Source organism: Trichosurus vulpecula, chromosome 3 (assembly GCF_011100635.1).
Source record: "Trichosurus vulpecula isolate mTriVul1 chromosome 3, mTriVul1.pri, whole genome shotgun sequence".
Taxonomy (NCBI): Eukaryota; Metazoa; Chordata; class Mammalia; order Diprotodontia; family Phalangeridae; genus Trichosurus; species Trichosurus vulpecula.
The window spans coordinates 70,975,316-70,994,946 of NC_050575.1; the positions used below are offsets into that span (position 1 = coordinate 70,975,316).

The 19,631-nt window shown below is 42.2% G+C and overlaps 1 protein-coding gene across 1 annotated transcript in view; it reads right to left on the minus strand.

Annotated features, from left to right (window-relative positions):
• The window catches only part of CCNJL (cyclin J like), a 51,189-nt gene that overhangs the window by 17,375 nt on the left and 14,183 nt on the right, over window positions 1-19,631 (minus strand). Inside the window, exon 3 of the mRNA XM_036753020.1 lies at window positions 4,627-4,837. Coding sequence (XP_036608915.1) covers window positions 4,627-4,837 — 211 coding nt within the window. The remainder of the gene's footprint in view (window positions 1-4,626; window positions 4,838-19,631) is intronic.

Consider the following 19,631-nt stretch of genomic DNA (forward strand, 5'->3'; position numbering starts at 1 on the left):
CATTTAATAAATGCTAGCTAGCTTCCTTCATTATTCTACCAACTTTATTCATAATAGAAAGCAATTAAAAATAGCCCATATGCCTAATGACTAGGAAACAGTTTATGAATCTAATGGGAATACCCCATAAGAAGAACAAATATGAAGGTTACATAGAAATGTGGAAAACCTTATCAAGTAATAATGCACAGTAAAGAAAAGAAGACTAGAATATACATGCTAATTACAGCTCTGTTGGCAATATACAACCACAATATAACCTGACAAATATACAGGAGAAAGATCTGAAACGAATGGATATAAGAAAATGGCATCTTTCTTTCTTTTGTGAAAGTTAACATTTAAAAAATTGTAAATAATTTGATGTTTTATAACATGATTTTTAGGGCAGCTAGAAAGCCCAGTGAATAGGGTGCTGGGCCTGGAGTCAGGAAGATCTGAGGTCATCATCTCACCATCAAATCTATCCTCAGACACTAGCTGTTTGACCCTGGGCAAGTCACTTAACCCGGTTTGCCTCAGTTTCCTCATCTGTCAAAAGAGCTGGAGAAGGAAATGGCAAATCACTCCAGTGTCTTTGCCAAGGAAACCCCAAATGGGGTCATGAACAGTCAACCTACTAAAAACAACTGAACAACAAAAAGCACATGATTTTTTTAAAATGAGTATTTCTGTTGATTTGTGACTAGGTTTAACATTTAAAAACAAAAACCCCTACAGGTGCTAAACTAAACATCTCTGGGTCTGAAGCCATCTCCCCTCACAGATTTCGTGTCTGTCACTGTCATTTTCTACATAAATCAAAGGCATTTTCAATACAACATAAAAAGATATGCCCCTGGACAAAGGACCTAGGGCAGCTTTTATCAACCTCCAACAATTACAGCCCCAGAAACAACCGACATTGTTCCCATAGTTCACCATCATCCCTTCAAGGAAAGCTACCATAATCTGACTGAGAACAACCCATTAGTTCATTCCTATCCACCAGAAAGGGATTAAGCTTGCTTTCAAGTCCTTTAGGTCTCAAGCCAGGCCTCCCACAGCAATCAAGGTGAGGAAGGGGGAGGGAAGAAGGAGAGAGGGAAGTTTATTGGGAGAGGAAGATAGGCTGCCCCTGGAGGCTTTAGAGACACTGACATACCAGTCAGACAGGCAGTAACTTTTATAGGAATCTCTGTCCCTGAAGATCTCCTAATTGAGGGGATATTAACACTGTTATTCTGTTTGAGAGCTCACCACCACCCCCAGTTCTTCCCCCTCGTGCCCCTTCAAGTCAAAATAAGGTGACACATGAATCCAACTTATCCAAAGACATAATGGAAAAGCAGAAACTTCCCTGAGACCAAAGAAAGGGATATAGGGGTGGGGGACACACATTTATCTTACCAGCTGCATTTAGGAGACAGGTTTTCTACCCATCAAATTTTAAGGAAAAGGGGAGGATCTACTTAGCTATCAGGCTTATGTGAAACCACAAGCAAGTGAGGAGTAAGACCTTTTAAAATTTCCAAGGACAAAATCATTTGCTGAAAGGTAGATGGGGAAGCTCCACCTCTCTACCCCTGGAACATGTGCCCAAGTCCACTGAAGCCACCCATCATTTGGTGCAGAAGTCAAGAATGCCTTTCTACTGTTTCCACATGGCAATATAACCCCACATACTAAAGAACCACACTGGGTTCCATTTATCATGGTCTAGAAGTAGGGCCATTTTAGAGTATTGCAGTAGTGTAGCGTAATACATAGAGTTGGCAAGACTTGGGTTCCAATTCTGCATTAGCTGCATGATACTGGGTGAGTTTCTTGTTCTCTGGACCTCAGGCTCTTCATCTGTAAAGGAGGGATAGAGGGGTGGGGGGCTGGGTGTTGGATGATCATCTCTAAGGTCCCTTCTGATTCTACATCCAGAATCTCTAAGAGTAGCTCAGCTCTAGATTTCTGCCCTGTGTTAATTTCTGACTTGGCCTTGTAACCCTTGGCTACTTTCTAGGAACAGTATTTCCCTACTTTTGGCAAACCCAATGCAGAAAGTTTGTCTAAGGGAGGGGTATAGCTAGGAAGGGAAGCTAGGTGTCTCAGTGGACAGAGTGCTGGGCTTGGAGTCAGGAAGACCCATCTTCCTGCGTTCAAATCAGACCTCAGACACTTACTAGCTCTGTGATCTTGGGCAAGTCACTTAACCCTGTTTGCCTCAGTTTCCTCATCTGTAAAATGAGCTGGAGAAGGAAATAGCAAACCACTCCAGTTATCTTTGCCAAGAATACCCTAAATGGGGTCATGAAGAGATGGGCATGACTAAAATGAATGAACAACAACACAGCTAGGAAAGGCGCCAGAGGAACAAGGAAGTAAGAGTCATGTGGCAGAGTGGAAAAAACAATGACCTGGAATTTAGGAGACCTGGGTTCTAATCACAGGACCACAGATTTAGATTTAAAAGGGACCTTAGAGGTTGAGTCCAACCCTCTCATTTTACAGATGAGAAAAAATGAAGCCCAGAGAGATTGTGACCAGATCACATACCTGGAAGGTGTCTGAAAAGGGACTGAATCCAGTCTATCTGACTAAAGTCCAGCACTCAATTAACTTTCCCACAACATCATTCAGAACTTATCCTAATTTTGCCATTACCTAGATGTGCATTATCAGGTAAGTCACTTCCTTATCTGGCCTCCTCACCTGTACAATGAGGACAGTACTACTCGTAATATTTAATTCATACCTTGTAGGGAGAATTAAATGACACAAAATCTGTAAAGCCTATTTGCAAGCATTATAAAGGCTATATAAATTTCTGATGTCATTCATCATTATGTGTAAAATTAATGTGTTCTAGATCTCCTAAGTTTCCTGTAGGTCTGATTCTACTGGATGCCTCCACCTTGAGACCCAAGGCTAGAGTCTAGAGGGAGGCAAACCAGCTATTTATTGTTTGTCAGTGTTTTCCTGAATTTCCGCAGGATTCACTCCTGAGGACCTGCTATGCCAAGAGGCTTTCTTCCTATCCTTTATGGTGGACTTCTGGGAGAAAAGAGATTTAAAAGGTGCCTTTCATGGCCAGACTAGCTAAAGGATGCCTCTATAAAGGATCATGATCTGACAGCCCTTGGTGGGATGGGAAGTACCTGAAGCCAAAAAACACAATGTCTTCCTGAAAAAAATAAAAGGGAAGCTGAGCTCAAAACTTCCTAGTTGATAGCCTGCAGATCCATGTGGGAGCAAGACAGTCTGGGGAGGCAGAAGGGAAAAGGCATGAATAGGATTTCAGGGCTGTCATGGAAACTTTTCTTTCCCTGGGCAATGGCAGCATATGGCAGGTGCCCCCCCCCGCCATGTCAATTTCTCCTGCCTCAGGCTGGCTCCAGCCTTCAGCCACGTATGCATACTCTGTCTTCCTTTCAGTCTGAAGCATCTCCCCCTACTCCTTTCCTCCCTTTCCCCTCCCCCTTTACTCAGCCACAGTAGCAACATACTCCCCCCTTAGCTTCACAAACAGATGCTCAGAGGGAAGGCTCATGTAGCCCTGCTGAAACTTAACTCTGTCCCACCCCCTGAAAACACTATTCTGATTCAGCCCCCAATGATGGCGACGAAGAGCTGCTCAGACTGACAGCTGCTGCATGGTCCAGGTGGTGCACCCTGGCTTTTACTGATTAAGACACAGGCAAGGAGGCCAGGCTCATTTCTTCCTATGAACGGGAAGGACAGGAGGGGGAGGGGAAGAGTGAGGAGAGTTAGCTGCTTTTTGGTTTAGAAACACATAATGCAGCTCTATTTGCCTAAGTCTAGATCCTCTCCAATTTGCTCTGTCTAGCAAACAAGACTGCTGTCTAGAAATTTCTCTATGTCAAAGACGGAGGGCTGAAGACTAAAGAAATGGTATCATAAACAGATGTGCAGAACCCATCTCTTTCAAGAAAGGGCTCACCAACCATCCTAGTGGGATGGACTCCTGTCCTTATACTATATTTGTTTGTTTGTTCAGTCATTTCAGTTGTGTCCCACTGTTTGTGACCCCATTTGAGGTTTTTTGGCAAAGATACTGGAGTGGTTTGCAATTTCCTTCTCCGGCTCATTTGCCAGGTGAGGAAACTGAGGCAACCAGAGTTAAGTGACTTGCCTAGCCAGTAAGTATCTAAGGGTAAATCTGAACTGAGGTCTTCTTAACTCCAGGTCCGGTGCTCTATCCACTGTGTCACCCAGTTGCCCAGATGTTCAAAGATGCCCCATATTTCTAGTAATATTTTTGGAAAAGTGTAAACTCCACCAGGGACCATGCCTCTGTTACATGGTAACGTTCGTGGTAGGTAATCAGTGAGTTCTTAAAGATGTTTAAGAAGAGACCAAAGGTTCCTCCCCACTCCAAGTACTCTAGCTAATGTTCCCATTCTCCCCCTACTCTGGGCCCAAGTGACTATGGTATACAATCCTCTCCAATCAATTACTTTATAAAGTCATTCAAGGGGCCTGAATATTGGTGATTAAGTATGTGAGGGAGAGAGAGAGAGGGATAGAGTGAAGTGAGGAGAGGAAGTATTGACATCCATTCCCCTTCCCCCCCTTCCCCCAAGCCCCAGGGAGAAGGACAATGGGAAAGAACAGAAGAGAGAGGTTTCCACTTACTTGCCAGCAAAAGACAGGCGATGGCCACGATATGCAGCTGCTTTGCAGTCACACTGTATCGATCCATGAAGAGGTCCAGCAGGTAGACAGCCAGGTGTCTGGCTGTGGGGCAGATCTTGCAGTGGTTGCTGAGGACAGAAACCAAGTCAACAAAATACCTTCGGCTCTCAAGGAGTGGGGATTGGGCTTTGTAGACTGGCAGCTTCAGCTCCTGGTGGAACAATGAGAGGGGAGAAGATGAGAATCCTGGGGTGTTTATTGAAAGCACCCAAAGTTTAATTTGCTGCCTGTTCACAGGGAACATCCGGCAAGCTGATGTTTTATGAATGAATGATGAACAACTAGGACCAACAAAGACTTTCTGCTTATTATAGTAAATTTCTTATCTGTGGTAGCAGGAGGTGGCATGGAGGTAGTTAAATGACTAAGGTAGATTTAGAGTCAAACAGGTCATAGCTTTGGAACTGGAAGAAATGTTAACAGTTCATCTAGTATAACACCTTTATTTCACAGATGAAAGAATTAAGATCCAGCTTAAGTCCAAGGTCACCCAAGTGGATAAGTAGAAGAACTGGGATTCCAACCCAGGTCCTCAGCCTCCAAAGCCTCTTTTCAATGCATCAGAAATTGTAAGAGTATTTGGGTTTAGGCCTGGATTTTGTAGTGAAAGGACCTGGCCTGACTCCTAGCTTTGCTACTGACTAGCTGGAGAACCCTGGGCATATTGCCTAGCCTTCTTCATTTGTAAACCATTCCACTCAACCACACCACCCCCCTCCATCCTAGCACTATGCAAAGACAGTTTTGCCCTCAAGAAGCTCACAATCTAATCCAGTGCTTCAAATCTAACACTCCTACCCACTCCCACCAAAAATATTGGTTTGGGGAAAATAATCCATTTTTTGAGAGAAAGGCAAAAATCTGTCCTAGGAGAGGGAAAAGAGGACGAATATGGGAAAGGATTAGGGGAAGAATTTTGTATCATACAGGCCACTGTGCCAGGTTATAAATCGATTATCTTCCAAACCAAGCCATCACTCTGGCCTAGGTGTTGGGAGAGGGAGAGCCAGGTTCCAGTTCTAGCTGCCATTACGTGATCTCTGGCAAATCAATTTCCTTTTATGGAACAGCTTGGTGTAGTGGATGGAGTGCTGGATTTGGAATTGGGAGGAGCTAGGTTGGAACTCTCACTCTACTACCTACTGGTTGTATGATCTTGGGCAAGTCACTTAACTTTTCTGGGCCTCTGGGGTAGCTAGGTGGTACAGCAGACAGACTCAGGAAGAACTGAGTCTTAATTGACTTCAGGCTGGGCACTCTATCCACTGTGCCATCTAGCTGCCCCATACATATGTGTGTGTGTGTGTGTGTATGTATAAAAAATATAAAATATATGTACATACATGATCCCCAGTCCCCTTCTCAGTGGAAGACAGAAATATTTTTTTTCGTTTTCTTTGTAGCTTTGTAGCTCCGGTACTTGCCCAGCATGTAGCAATCACTTAATAAATACTCACTGACTAATTTATTGACTCTATACGGGCTGAGAGCATGTCTTACCTACTCATTTTTTTTAATCTCCTCCAGCACCTAACTTTAACAAGTAAGCTTATTTTTGTTGTTGGTAAGAAGGGATCTTTGTACACATATACAGTAGGACTGTGGCTGACCCCCTGTAACCTGTGACTCATGGCAATTAAGCATTATGATAAAGGTTTGAAGATAATTCATTGAAACTATACAAAGTCTCCCTTATAATAGCAACAGACTAGAATGTTTTTATGTATCAAGAAAGATATGTAAATATATTTATACCCTGCTAGATTGTAAGCTTCATGAAATCAGAAGATTGTATGTAGCAAGTGAATTCAACACACTTTCAAATTTATTAAGCATTAGGCACTGGTTTACAGTGACAAAATTAAAAATAGTCCTTGCCTTCTATTTTTACCTACCTAGCACAGCGTGCTGCACATGTTAGGCACTCAATGTCTGTAGAAACTGAAGAGCCTACTTAAATCTTGAATAAAAATCTGTCCTTTCAACTCCAATCTACAGACACCATTACAAAAACTATGAAACTCTGTTTCCAGTGGGAAAGAGAGGCACCAGTCCAGGGATGGTTACCTGTCCTCATCAGAGCTTACTCAGAGTCAGAATGTTAACAGGAGGGATATGGGAGAGTCCTACACCCCTCCTTCCCATCTTACAAATGAAGAAACAATCCTGGGAGGCTCTATGACTTCACCAAAGCCATACAACTGGTAAGCTGGGCTGGAGCTCAGGTCTTCTGATTCAATATTCATTTAGTGTTCTTTTCACAATACCATGTTGTCTTTTCTGTAGAGGGCTATATATTTATTTATCCAAAAGGGAAAACAAGTTGGGTCATCAGAAAAAGAAAAAAAGAAGATACCATTTTGGTTATTGATAGGTCAACTCTGGCTTCTTGACTTCAACCTCACATGCTGTAAAGGTTGAGGGGGTTCTTAACTTTTTTGTGTGTCATGGATACTCCTCCCCTTGGCAGTTTGGTGAAGCAAGCTAAGAATCAACTCAGAATGAGGATTTCAAATGCATAAAATAAAACACATAGGATTACAAAGGAAACCAATTCTATTGAAATGCTATTTTATTGAAGTATTTTAAAACCAAGTTTCTGGGCTTCATTCAGGTTTAAAATCTGCCCTAAGGTCCATTTGGCAGGGTTGGGTTTCCAGGCCCTAGCCAGGACAAAAAGTCACAGAGGCCTTTGCTCTCTAGAGTTTGGGCCTTTCAAGTATTCCTGGACTTCTAAACCAAGTTTCTTTGAAGACTGTCTCAATTCAAAAATATTTTTTTTTCAAAGCAGCCTGGATTTGAGAGACAATAGGATAGTTCCTCAACTCAGTTGGCCCTCAAAGCAATTACTAGGATTAGAAGGGCATTTAGCAGTCAGCTACCAGCAAATGTAGTAACCAGAGAAGAACAAAGTGACCAAGCAGAGCTTCCCCCCGAAAAGGCTTACACAGAGGCCCTCAGGGTCAAAGGTGGGAGGGAGGTTACTGGAGGGAGTGGGGCACTAACAGAGACTCATAGATTTCCTATTCCCTGTGCTGGTTAAAACGGATTTCTTCATTGCATCTGATTAAATTTTGGACACACTTCTGAAATGACCTCTGCCCACAAGCTGGGTCTCAATGGTCTTTTCTACTGCTAAGATTTCTTGGGCAACTTAGTCACAGATACCTTCAGAAAGGGATGAACTCCCACCTCCTGCAGGAAAACTTCTGCACCTGGCTCTCCATATGAACCGTTTTACATATAAATGAACGAAAAAGCATTTATTAAGAGCTCACTAAAGGCAAAGCACTGTGCTAAGCTCTGGGAACACAAATAATAAAATTAAGACAATCTCTGTTCAAGAGGCTCATGTCCTAATTGGAGGAAACAACATAAAACACTCAGACTGCTGCAAGGCTGAGGAAGGAAAGGCAAGAAGTCCTAAGGGTGCCACGACAGGCAAATGGGAAGGCCCAGAGGTTCTCAGGTTAACAATTTATTTAGCTATCTCACAGATAAGTTTAATCTCCATAGAAAGACATTTTGGAACCCATATATTGATAGGAAACTTGAAATGGGATTATTAGATAAAGAGGCTGGTGCAGTACAAGAAGGATCACACAGAGCATCAGAGTGCCTGCTTTGGAATTTTGTCCCATACCATAAGTGACTTAGACAAGTCACTTAACTTCTGGGCCTCGGTTATCTTCTCCCTTTCACTGAGAAGGAATCACCTCCTCTATTTATCCTTCAGGGTGGTTGGGTGGATTTTCTCTCTACTCTGCCCCTCCTTAGGATGTTGGCCACTTACATAGGTTCGATCATGTTTCCTACAAAGATGATTCCCAGATTTATTTGTCTAGCTCTAAATTCTCTCTTGAATACCTTCCTGACTTGTAACTTCAACAGCCTGCTGAACATCTCTACCATCTGGAATGTAACATTTCCAAAACAGCTCCTCTCCCAGTGACCCAGACTCAAAACTTTAGGAGTGATTTTTGATTCTTCCCTTCTTACTCATTCTCCATGAAACGATCAATGATCACATCCTGTCTTTTTTACTTCCATAACATCTTTTCCAATCTGTTCCTAACTTTCTATTCAGTTACTGTCCTAAGGTCAAGACCTCATAACCTCTTATTAGGTCTTATTATTTGGGGGTTTTTTTGGAGGGGGGAAGGCAGAGCAATTGGGGTTAAGTGACTTGCCCAAGGTCACATAGCTAGTAAATGTGTCAAGTGTCTGAGGCTGGATTTGAACTCAGGTCCTCCTGACTCCAGGGCTGGTGCTCTACTCACTACATCACCAAGCTGCCCCTTATTAGGTCTATTATAATAGCCTACTAACTGGTAGTCAATCTCTCCCTTCTATAATCTATCCTTCACACAACTGGCAAAAAAAAAAATCTTCCTATAAGGCATTGGCCAGGCCACGTTCACATGAAAAAATTATCAAAGACTCCCCTGGGTAAAAACAATACAAAGACCTTAGCTTGGTATTCCAAGGCTCTATACAATCTGGCCAAAACCTACTTGTGTGGTCTCATTGCACATTACCCTGTTTGAACTCTCTGGATTCAAACTTAGACTACCAGCAAATTAGGGCTGTACTCTACACACCTGGAATGGAATCCCTTCTTCATTTCTGCCTTTCAAATATCTTACCTTCCTTCAGGGCTCAGGGACCACTTCCTCTATAAAGCCTTCTGTATTCAAGCTCAAAGAGTTTTCTGCATCCTCAAATTTTCCTAGAGCATGAAATCCAGGCATCCCTTTTGTCCCCCACTCAATGCCGCCATCACTTCCATCTCATGTATTATACTTATTTGTATTTCTATTGATCCTCCCAGTAAAATGAAAGCATGACTTTTTCTTAATCTCTATTTTAATCTATTTAACTTTAATCTATTTTAACTTCTGACACACAGGAGTGTAAGAGTCAAGGTGGGTAGAAGGTGAATCAGATTTCAGCCTGATTAAGAGAAAACTTGCTAAGAATCAGATCTATCAGGTTATTACCTTTGGATAGATCTACTGGAAGAAGTTAGGACACCATGTTGACTGTATCCATTACAAGTTTATGTTATCTAATCTTCAACTTGGCCTTCAAGGGATGAAGCACCCTCCTAGTCAATTTTCTATCTCTCTCCCCAAAGAGGCTGTTCCAAACCTCAAGCCTCTCACAATATCCTGTCCCACCTTCAGCTAAGGACATTGCCTCATACTTTTCTGATAAAATTGAGGCCATTTGCCTCTTCTCTACATCTCAAATTCTTGGTTTTTTTTTTTGGCTACATTCTTTAATGAAGAGGTAGGAGCTCTTTTACTTGCCAAGGCTAACATACACATACACACACAGACGCAGACACATGCACACACAGACACACACACCCCTTCATCCATCTTCTCTTCAGCATACTACCATCCTTCTAATCCCCAATCAATCACAACTTTGAAATTATCGTTTACTCCTCACTCTGCCTCACCCCATTGGGTGATCTCCATCTATCCAAATGCTTGACAAACCTTGTCATTTTTATCTCAACAATTACCTGTGGCATATATCCCCTTATTTTTATTCACTAGGCCACTAACTCACATCCCTACTCCCTCTCTAATCTTCAATTTCTCCCTATCTATGATACTTTCTCGGTGGCCTAAACATGATCAGGCTTCCTCCCATCCTTAAAAAATAATTCTTAGCATGCCCTCTCAAGCTAATCCTTTCCAGATCCTAGCATCCCCTCATAATATGAGACATCGTATTATGTCTTTTCTGCCTTCCTCGGTCAAACTATTAGAAAAAATTGCTTGCCTTCCTTTACTTCCTCTCACTCTTCAGCTCCCTGCAACCTGGCTTCCAATCTTACTTGCTGACACTGCTTTCTCCAGTTAGCTATTATCTCTAACGACCTATTCTGATGGCTTTTCCTTAGCCCTCATTCTGGAAATCTTTGAAGCATATGACACTGGTGACCACCCTCTCCCCCAGGTTCTCTTTCTTTGGGGGTCTGGGTGTCACTACTCATGTAGTTCTCCTACATTTCCGAATGCTCCTTCTTAGTCTCTTTTGCTGGAGTCACAACAAGTTCCCAAATTGTAAGCGTACCTTAAAGCTCAGTCCTGGTCCTTCTCTTATTTGACTATATTTTTCTCACTCAATGATGACTTTTCAAATCTATGCATAAAGCCCTGGATTACCTCCTGAGCTCTTGCCCCACCTCACCAGCTCTTTGTTCATACAGGATACCTTATAGGGTATCTTAAACTCAACGTGACCAAAAAAAAAAATCATTTTCCTCCCAAAGACATCCCTATTTCTGTCAAGGGTACCACCATTTTCACAACTTTGTAATTATCCTTGCCTACTTAGCCAATCAGCTGCTAAATTTTGTCATTTCTATAACCACAATATCTATGGCATCTGTCTCCTCTCACAACTACCACCCTAATGCAGGACCTAGAGAGTAATGCAATACACTCCTAACGGGTCTACCTACATCAATTCTCTGACCAGGGGTGGGGGACTTGTGGCCTCGAGACCACATGCGGCTCTCTAGGTCCTCAAGTGAGGCCCTTTGAACTGAATCCAAACTTCACAGAACAAATCCCCTTAATAAAAGGATTTGTTCTGTAAAACTTGGACTCAGTGAAAAGGCCATACTGAAGGGCCTCGAGGCCACAGGTTCCCCACCCCTGGGTCTGACCAAGTGACTCCTCTACTCCAGTGGCACCTTATTACCACTAGGATCAATGATAAACTCCTCTATTGAGTACTGGAAGCCTTTTACAACGTAGTTTTCCAGGCTTATATTCATGCACTCTATGGACCAACAATGGAGGAGGAAACAGAAAAGCACTCAGTATCTTTAACAAGAAAACCCCAAATGGGGTCGTGAAGAGTCAGACAGAAGAAATGGATTGACCAAGATGGCCCCCCCCAATGTTTCCCAAATCTGCAATCAACCAACAAGCATTTCTTCAGCATCTATGTGTCTGCGCACCTAGTGCTGTGCTAGATGATGGGACCAAAAATGAAACAGTGTCATTTCTTCCTCACTTGAATCCCCAGTCTCCTTTAAAACTCGGCTGAACCACCACCTACATCAGGGCTGTCCAACCTTAGGTTTTTACTGAAACAATAGATAATACATTTTGATCTGCCATTTTAGTGACAGCTCTGCTAAAGCATTTATGTAAATTGCTATGCTAGCAGGCGGTCATAGAAATCTCACTGCAGGCCGAGTTTTGGACAGCCCTGACCTACGTGAGGCCTCTCCCAGTGACTAAGCCCCTCTTCCCTCCCCAATTATCTTGTATAAATGTCCCTGTCTCCTCAATAGAGGGCAGGCTTGACGGCAGGGACATTTTCCATTTTATCTTTGAATCTCCGGCATCTACCAAAATGTCTGGCATATAGCAGATGTTTAATAAATTTTTATTGATTGGACTCCCCATCACTAGAGGTCTTTAGTGAAGACTAAATGTCTTGAAGGAGATTCCTATGCGGTCTCACCTTGATGACTTTGGAGGTCTTTTCTGTAATTCATGTGTACAATGAGGGCATGAATTAGATCAGTGGTTCTCAAAGTGTCATCCTGAGACAGGAAGGGTTGGGTGTGGGGGTAGACTCCCTTTCAGGGAATCCTCAAGGACAAAACTATTTTCATAATATGATATTTGCCAATTCCTTGTCCAACTACACATTTTTGTGAGGCTGAAATTTCTTAAAATACTTCAACTAAAACAACATATCACAATACCCAGATGACATTAGAGAGATTTGCAAAAATATGCTAAAACAATACCATTAATGCCAATATTTAGTTATTTTTCATTAAAAAATGTTGTTAGCAAATAATTGGTTTATTGTTATTAAATCAATAAATATTTTAAAATATTTATTAGTTTTAATTTTGAATATGGCAAATATTAACAGATATAACCCACACAAATAAAACACCTTCTGGTGTCCTCAACAATTTTTTAAGAGCATAAAGGGATTCTGAGATAAAAAATTTGAGAACCCCAGCACCAGATAATCCTTTCTGAGCTTTAAAAATCTATAATAAGCAGTTGTTGTACAAGACCCAATAGAAATCTCTCCTTTAACAATCAAAATGTTCCTGTTGAATAACGCTATAGTGACCACCAGAGGCCTAAAAGTTCCCTACGCTGGGCCAAACTCCAAATCATTTCTCTCTTCCACTTCTTATATTTTGATTACACTGGTCTCTTTCAGCTCTTCTTTTCCTGGTTCCCATAACCAAAGTATCTCTAGATACCACCACCCCCCCCCCAGGATAGCTGCCATAAATGGATAAATTGTTTGTTTTCCTCATGAACTGCAGAAGTTTTCTGAGTAAATAGAGGAGATTTGGAAAGAAGACAGGCTTTTTACACGAACAACATTCATTCTGGATGAAAACCTGGGAATGCAGATATCTGGATGTATGACCTGAACTCCCTTTGCTTGACCTCAGCTTCCTCCCTGTAAAATGAGGGAGTTCCCTTCCACCGCTAGACTATGATCCTATCATAATAACCCTGTATATTACCCAGCTCAGGGAATCAGCATTTTTGAGGCTCAAGAGTATTCAGAGGTGGAAAGTGGGGCCCATTGTGGTAGGCCTTTCTTTTTAAAAAACAAAACTCATCCACTTCTATCCCAAAGCTTCTTTCTTTACTGTGTCCAAGTATCCAGGGGATAACCTTAAGTGCATGCATGGCAGCTGAAGACAAGGGAATTCTAACCGACTTAAAAATTCTGTTTCAGGCTCTAAAATGAACAAGGGCATGTAGGTGTGTGAGCTGCGCTGTCTCTATATGTTCCAGTATTAGTGAAGGCTGGGATGCCTCACATTCCCCTCTTCCCCCCCAGTCAAGGTTAGGTACATGGATATTCTCTTTTCCCTCCATCTTTAGCTCTAAGCACTTTGATGCAATCAATACTAATTACCAGGGCCTAAGAAAGGGCCAATCAATACTGTCCTAGTGCCTCCATCAACATCTTTGGGACTTCCCAGCTGTTATCTCCCTTCCTTGGCCCTCCATTAGCTCCCCCATTGGAATGTAATCAAGGGCAGGGATAACATTTGGATCTTCAAATATATCCCCAAAGCACAGTGCTTTGCACTTAGTAATACTTAGTGAATATTTTTTCGTTCATTGACTCAGCCCTCCAGTCCTCAGACATATAGAAGAACCCTCCCTTCTCACCTTGTTTTTTCTTCTAAACTCGTGAAATTGGAGGCGAGACAAATATGAAACGTGGATGTCAAATACCAGAGCGCAGTATAAAATGGAAAGATCATACAATTTGGTTATCAGAAGAGTTGGCTCTCACACTTTCTACCTGTGTGACCTTGGGCAAGTCACAAACTCCATGGGCCTCAGTTCCCCTCAACTATAAAATGAAGGGGTTAGACTAGATGACCTTTAAGATTCCTTTAAGCTCTCAATCTGTAACCTTTAGGTCAGGAAGCTATTTATGAAAAGATGTGGAAGAGGGGAAAAAGAAAAGAAAAAAAAGAAAAGCATTACTTCCAAAGAGCTCATAGTCTAAAGGAGAAGACAGCATGTAAAAATAGAACATTCAAGATATATACAGAGTAGATGGTAAGTGAGTAATTTTAGAGGAGGCCACTAGCAGTAGGAGACAGGCTCGCAAAGGCCTCCTCAGAAGATAAGATTGGAGTTGAATCTTTTTTTTTTAGTAGGGGGGAAGGCAGGGCAATTGGGGTTAAGTGACTTGCCCAAGGTCACACAGTAAGTGTGTCAAGTGTCTGAAGCTGGAGTTGAACTCAGGTCCTCCTGACTCCAGGGCTCTACTCACGGTGCCACCTAGTTGCCCCAATTTGAGTTGAATCTTGAAGAAAACTAGGGCCACTAAGTGGAGGTGAGAGAGCAGGTCATTCCAGTCATGGCAACAAGGAGTGAAGGCTGACGCTGAGGTAGTAAACCTAGGTGAATGAGAGGATGGACAGTGGTACCCTCTGAGAAAGGGAGTCGGAAGAGGGGAAGGTTTGCGAAGAAAGAAAAATAATGAGTTCCATTTTGGATATGTTGAGTTTGACATGCCCATGGGTCCTCCAGCTCAAGATGTTCAGCAGACAAATAAATAGTGGTGCAGCACTGTAAAGAGGATTTTCCTTGAAACAACCAAATGAGGGAGGTAATACAGGTGCTACTAAGTCCATTTAATAGGAGATTCTACCAATAAGTCCAATTAATAGGTACTGATTTAATAGGAGAGTCTACCAATAAGTCCAATTAATAGGTAGTGATTTAAACTCAGGTTTCCTAATTCCCAAATCCAAGGTTCTCTCTGTTACACTATACCAGGTGACAAACTCTCTGCTCATGTAACTGGGAAATATTTAAACAAAATAAATAAAAATACACTACAACAAAGACAATGTTAATTTGTGGTTTTCTAAGTCAATATGCCTCCACAGGGATTCATTTGTATTTCAGTTTGACATCACTGATATAAATCCCTGTAAAGTTACAAATGAAAGACTCGCAAAAATGAGGTGAATTTGCTGAAGGTCCATCGCTCATTGGTAAGACAGGCAGAGGTGTCAGAGGTCAGATTTCTTCATCCCCTACTCTCTGGCCATATCCCCCCCAGATAATCCAACCAAAGTGTTGCCCAACCACCCCCATCCCCTCCCACCCCCAATGGTGATGCTTCTCCCAACTAGACCACTATTTCAGGAAGGTCCCAGTCATAGATGTATATTCTCCACTTTCCCCTCTTCTGTAACCATGAACCCCTATGTTTTCATTCACCATCTCTGTAACTTTGTGAACCAAAATTCCCCTCTCCCTGGCCACCACTCCTCTTCGTGCGTTGTCTTCCCAATCAAAATGTAAGCTTTTGTATTTGTGTCTCCAAAGCTGAACACATTTTTTGGCACGTTGTAAGAAACGTTAATAAGTATTTCTTCACCCCCAGGTCCTCTGACTCAGGAGCCAGGGTGCTTTCTACTTTACCAAACTCATTCTCAGACTATGGAAGGGTCTATCAAACCATCTTGCTGGGGGAGAAGTTGGTTCTTTGTAGCTCTGAACTTAAGTACTAAGCTCCACCCCTCCCCCCCTTTCACAACTTTAAAAATGTTTTTTCCTTGCTTCCAAATGAGCGCAGAGAGGTTACAAAACTGAAATGAGGTCAACACTTAAGTACGACGGGAAACGTTCTTGCTGTCATTATCACCTGACAGAGAGCCTCAGCACAATAAAGAAATTCAACAAAACAACACTTATTTGTTGGGCAGCCCTGTGGCATCATCGCTAGAATCCTTGGCTCATAATCTAGTAATACAATGATTAATGTATTTGCTTGAAGATTTACCAAGAAGCGCTGGATAATTAAGAATCGGTTTCCATCCACAGACCGAGCCGCATAAGAACTTCTACTCAGACACCGTACACTAACTGAGGGTTCCAGGCCCCACTAGATAATAAGCTTCAGGAGCGTGCCTCTTTTTGTATCACCGGCACTTAGGGCAGTGCCTGGCACATTTGCTGTTGTTTGGTCATGTCTGACTCTTCATGATCCTGTAGCGCACCAATACTGGCCATGGGGTTTTCTTTCTTAGCAAAGATATTGGAGTAGTTTGCCATTTCCTTCCCCAATGGATTAAGGCAAACAGGTTAAATGACTTACCCATGGTCACACAGCTAGTACATCTCTAAGCTGGATTTGAACTCAGGTCTTCCTGACTCCAGGCCCAGCATTCTATCCACTTAGCCATCCTGTTGCCTCTGCCTGACACAAAGCAGGTACTTAACAAATGTGTTTATTGATTGATTGAGAGGGCCAAAAAACTATATTTGAAAGGCTGGTGCCTGTGAGATCACAACAGTGCCTAGAATGTTGATTTCCACAGTTCCGTCCATCAACTCCCTTTTCCTAGGATTGGAGGATTGGCTCTATTACTGAAGGTTAATCAGGTTAGAGAGCAACACCAATAATTTATTTTTCTTTCTTAACCTTTGGACAAATGTTTCCAAGAATTAAAAGTATTATGTCCCAAATCCCCATATAACATTTTAAAGTTTGTTTACAAAATGCTTTCCCTACATGAGTTCATTTGATCCTCAGAGTCCCAACAATTGGGCAAGAGCAGCAGGAATACTCACAGGTAAGAAAATGGGGCACAAAGGTACTGTGATTTGTTTATGGTCAAATTGAATTCAACTACTCCATGCCAAGCTGTGTGCTTGATATGAGGAATTCAAGACAAAAAAAAAACAAAGAAAAAAAGGAAAACAGTTCTGGTCTTTAAGGAGTTTACTGGACAGACAAAGTAAATTAACACCAGGGCCTAGGAAACCTAATCCTCTGACTCCTAGTCTAGGATGGTCGCTCCCAACCCCACAGACTCCAAGAAGACTCTTCAAGAGGTCCTAGCTACACACACACATATCCAAGAATACCCAGGGTTCTTTGCACTTTGGAGTTAACACGAGACACAGGGGATGATCAATCACATACTGGAATCACAGCATTCCTGGTCATTCCAAGTGATTCTGCTAGAGCTATATAACATGCTAAAGTTCTGTATCAAAACTGTTAACCTTAAGCCTACCCTCACACTAAAGATGACCTCTCATCCTTTGGCCTTCATTCTGAATCCCTCTTCCAAAGAGACATGGTGTACAGAGCATTGGAGTCAGGAAAACCTGTGTTCACAATGACTACTGTAACCACAAGCAAGTCCCTTAACCTCTCAGTCACTCAATAAACACTTATCAAGGGCCCACCATGTACCAGGCACTGTGCTAAACTCCAGGGATACATAAAAAAGGCAAAAGATAGTCTCTGCCCTTGAAAAGCTCACAATCTACTCTCTGAACTTCAGTTTCCTCATTTGTCAAATGAGGATGGTAAGGCCTATAGTCCCTACAATCACATAGCTGTTTTAAGGCTTAAGATAAAGCAGGTTAAGGTGAAAGGTCTGTGTATAAAATGCAAGCCACTATCATCATAAAAAAGTACTAAACTTCCCATGCAGCTCTAAATTTTGTGTCACACTTGACATTTGCACAAGAGCTAGAAATAAAAGTAGGAAGAGGGTGAAGAAAGAGCATGTGCAACAAAAATGTGGAAACTTTCAGATTAAAGGTAAGAAAAACTGACTTGTCATCATTAGAGCAGCTTGTGGTACACTGTGTACCCACTGCCCCATGTAGGCTTGCATCACCCAGCATGACACTTCTATAAAGCAAGGTGGGAGGAGACTTGTTCTCAGTAAAGAGTTATCTCTGCCAGGGCACGATTTCCACATTACAGAGCATGTTTTAAAAAAAATTTCAACACCAAATAAAGCAGGCATATACAAAGAACAGAAAAGGAGGATTGCATATGAAACCACAGGTCTTTATTATGTACAGCTCATTGTTCTTTTTAAAGTCTATAGTAAGTTCAACCTGTAGCTTTCAAAACTGTCCTTTGGGTTTCTTTCTGACATTCCTACTGGTCTCTTCCCAACATTAAAAAAAAATGATGTCTTGATGACCCCTCTTTTCTTTTTCCACCTTATCCCTATGTCTCCCAGCTCCCTTAAAAAACAGAAAAAGAAGAAATGATTAGGACAACTTTGAGAAGGCATTCTCAGGAGTGTCAAGAGCAGTGACCTGAGAGTCAGACTTGGGTTTGATTTTTCACCACCACTTGCTATCTATGTTGGGGGTACAAGTCACTTCCCCCCTTCTGTTTATTTCTCCACTGGTGAAAGAGAGATAAGAACTTGTCTGGTATATTTTATAGTGTTGAGAAGATGAAAAGAAATAAAGCATTTTAAAACCAGCTGTCATGTGCCATATACTGGGGATATAAATCCCCCCAAAAGCAAAATAATACTTGCCTGATTTTTTTATAATGTAAAAATTCAAAAGGCCTTTGTAAACTGCTATTGTTACTCCAAGAGATTACTGGCCTCATAATACCTTTTACTTATCAGGCACTTAAATTAATTCAATTCTGTTATTATTGCTGTTTATCCTTCATTTTCAAAGAGAATCAGTGACCACATGGAGTGACATCTGGACTTGCTCAAGAACTGTACTTAAGTGAGGCAGGGTGGCACGGTCATCAGCCTCGCTCTCTCTCATCCAGTCATCCAGGATGCATTGGATGACCTTGGAGTCTGATGTCTAACCAAGCTCTAAGTACTCCACTATGCCTGCTTCATGGCCACTGGAACAAATTGTTCTCATCCACCCATTACACCAGGGGGAAAGTCTTCTCATTCTTGGGCCCGACACTCGGTAACTCACCAACAGGTTTGAAGCCTGTCGGTTACCCCATCTGCCAGGGTGTGGCTGCCACACGTGCCACAGCTTCTTGGAGCCACAGGGGAGAGTTGAGTGCCAGATAGACACCAAATGTGTACGAGCAGCCCTGGAAAGGGCTCCGCAAACCCACACACCAGAGGTGCTGGTCCCCCTTGAACACCCCATATGCCCCTAATTCCATCCTATAGACACACTAAATGACTTCCTTCCTCCCTCTCAATCTCTGCTACTGATAGAGAGGGCAGGAGCTCCCATAACTCTACTCTCATAGGATCAATGACATCTGAGAAACTGCTAACAAGGCTTCGGGGTCATCTTTGGCCACCGACTCAAGTTGTGTGAAAACACAGGGGCCTCTAAGCCCATGACCTAGAGCCTCCTTCTAACCAATAGTAAATGACCCAAACCATTGGAAACATAAGCAACAAGTCCTCTGTTTACTTTTTCAGGAAATGTCTCTGTATTTCCTTGCATTAGAAACCTAATGTTTGGAACCAGGCCAAGTTATGCTCGTTGGTCCTAGCAGGGATATTAAATCTTCTTCTGGATGTTCTCCCAGAGGCAGAAATTAAGTATATTTCCAGACCCCAGGGGAACTGTCCTTAAAGGCAGCCTTAGTGGAAAAAGCCTTAAATTTGGGGTCTGGGAACTTGTCCC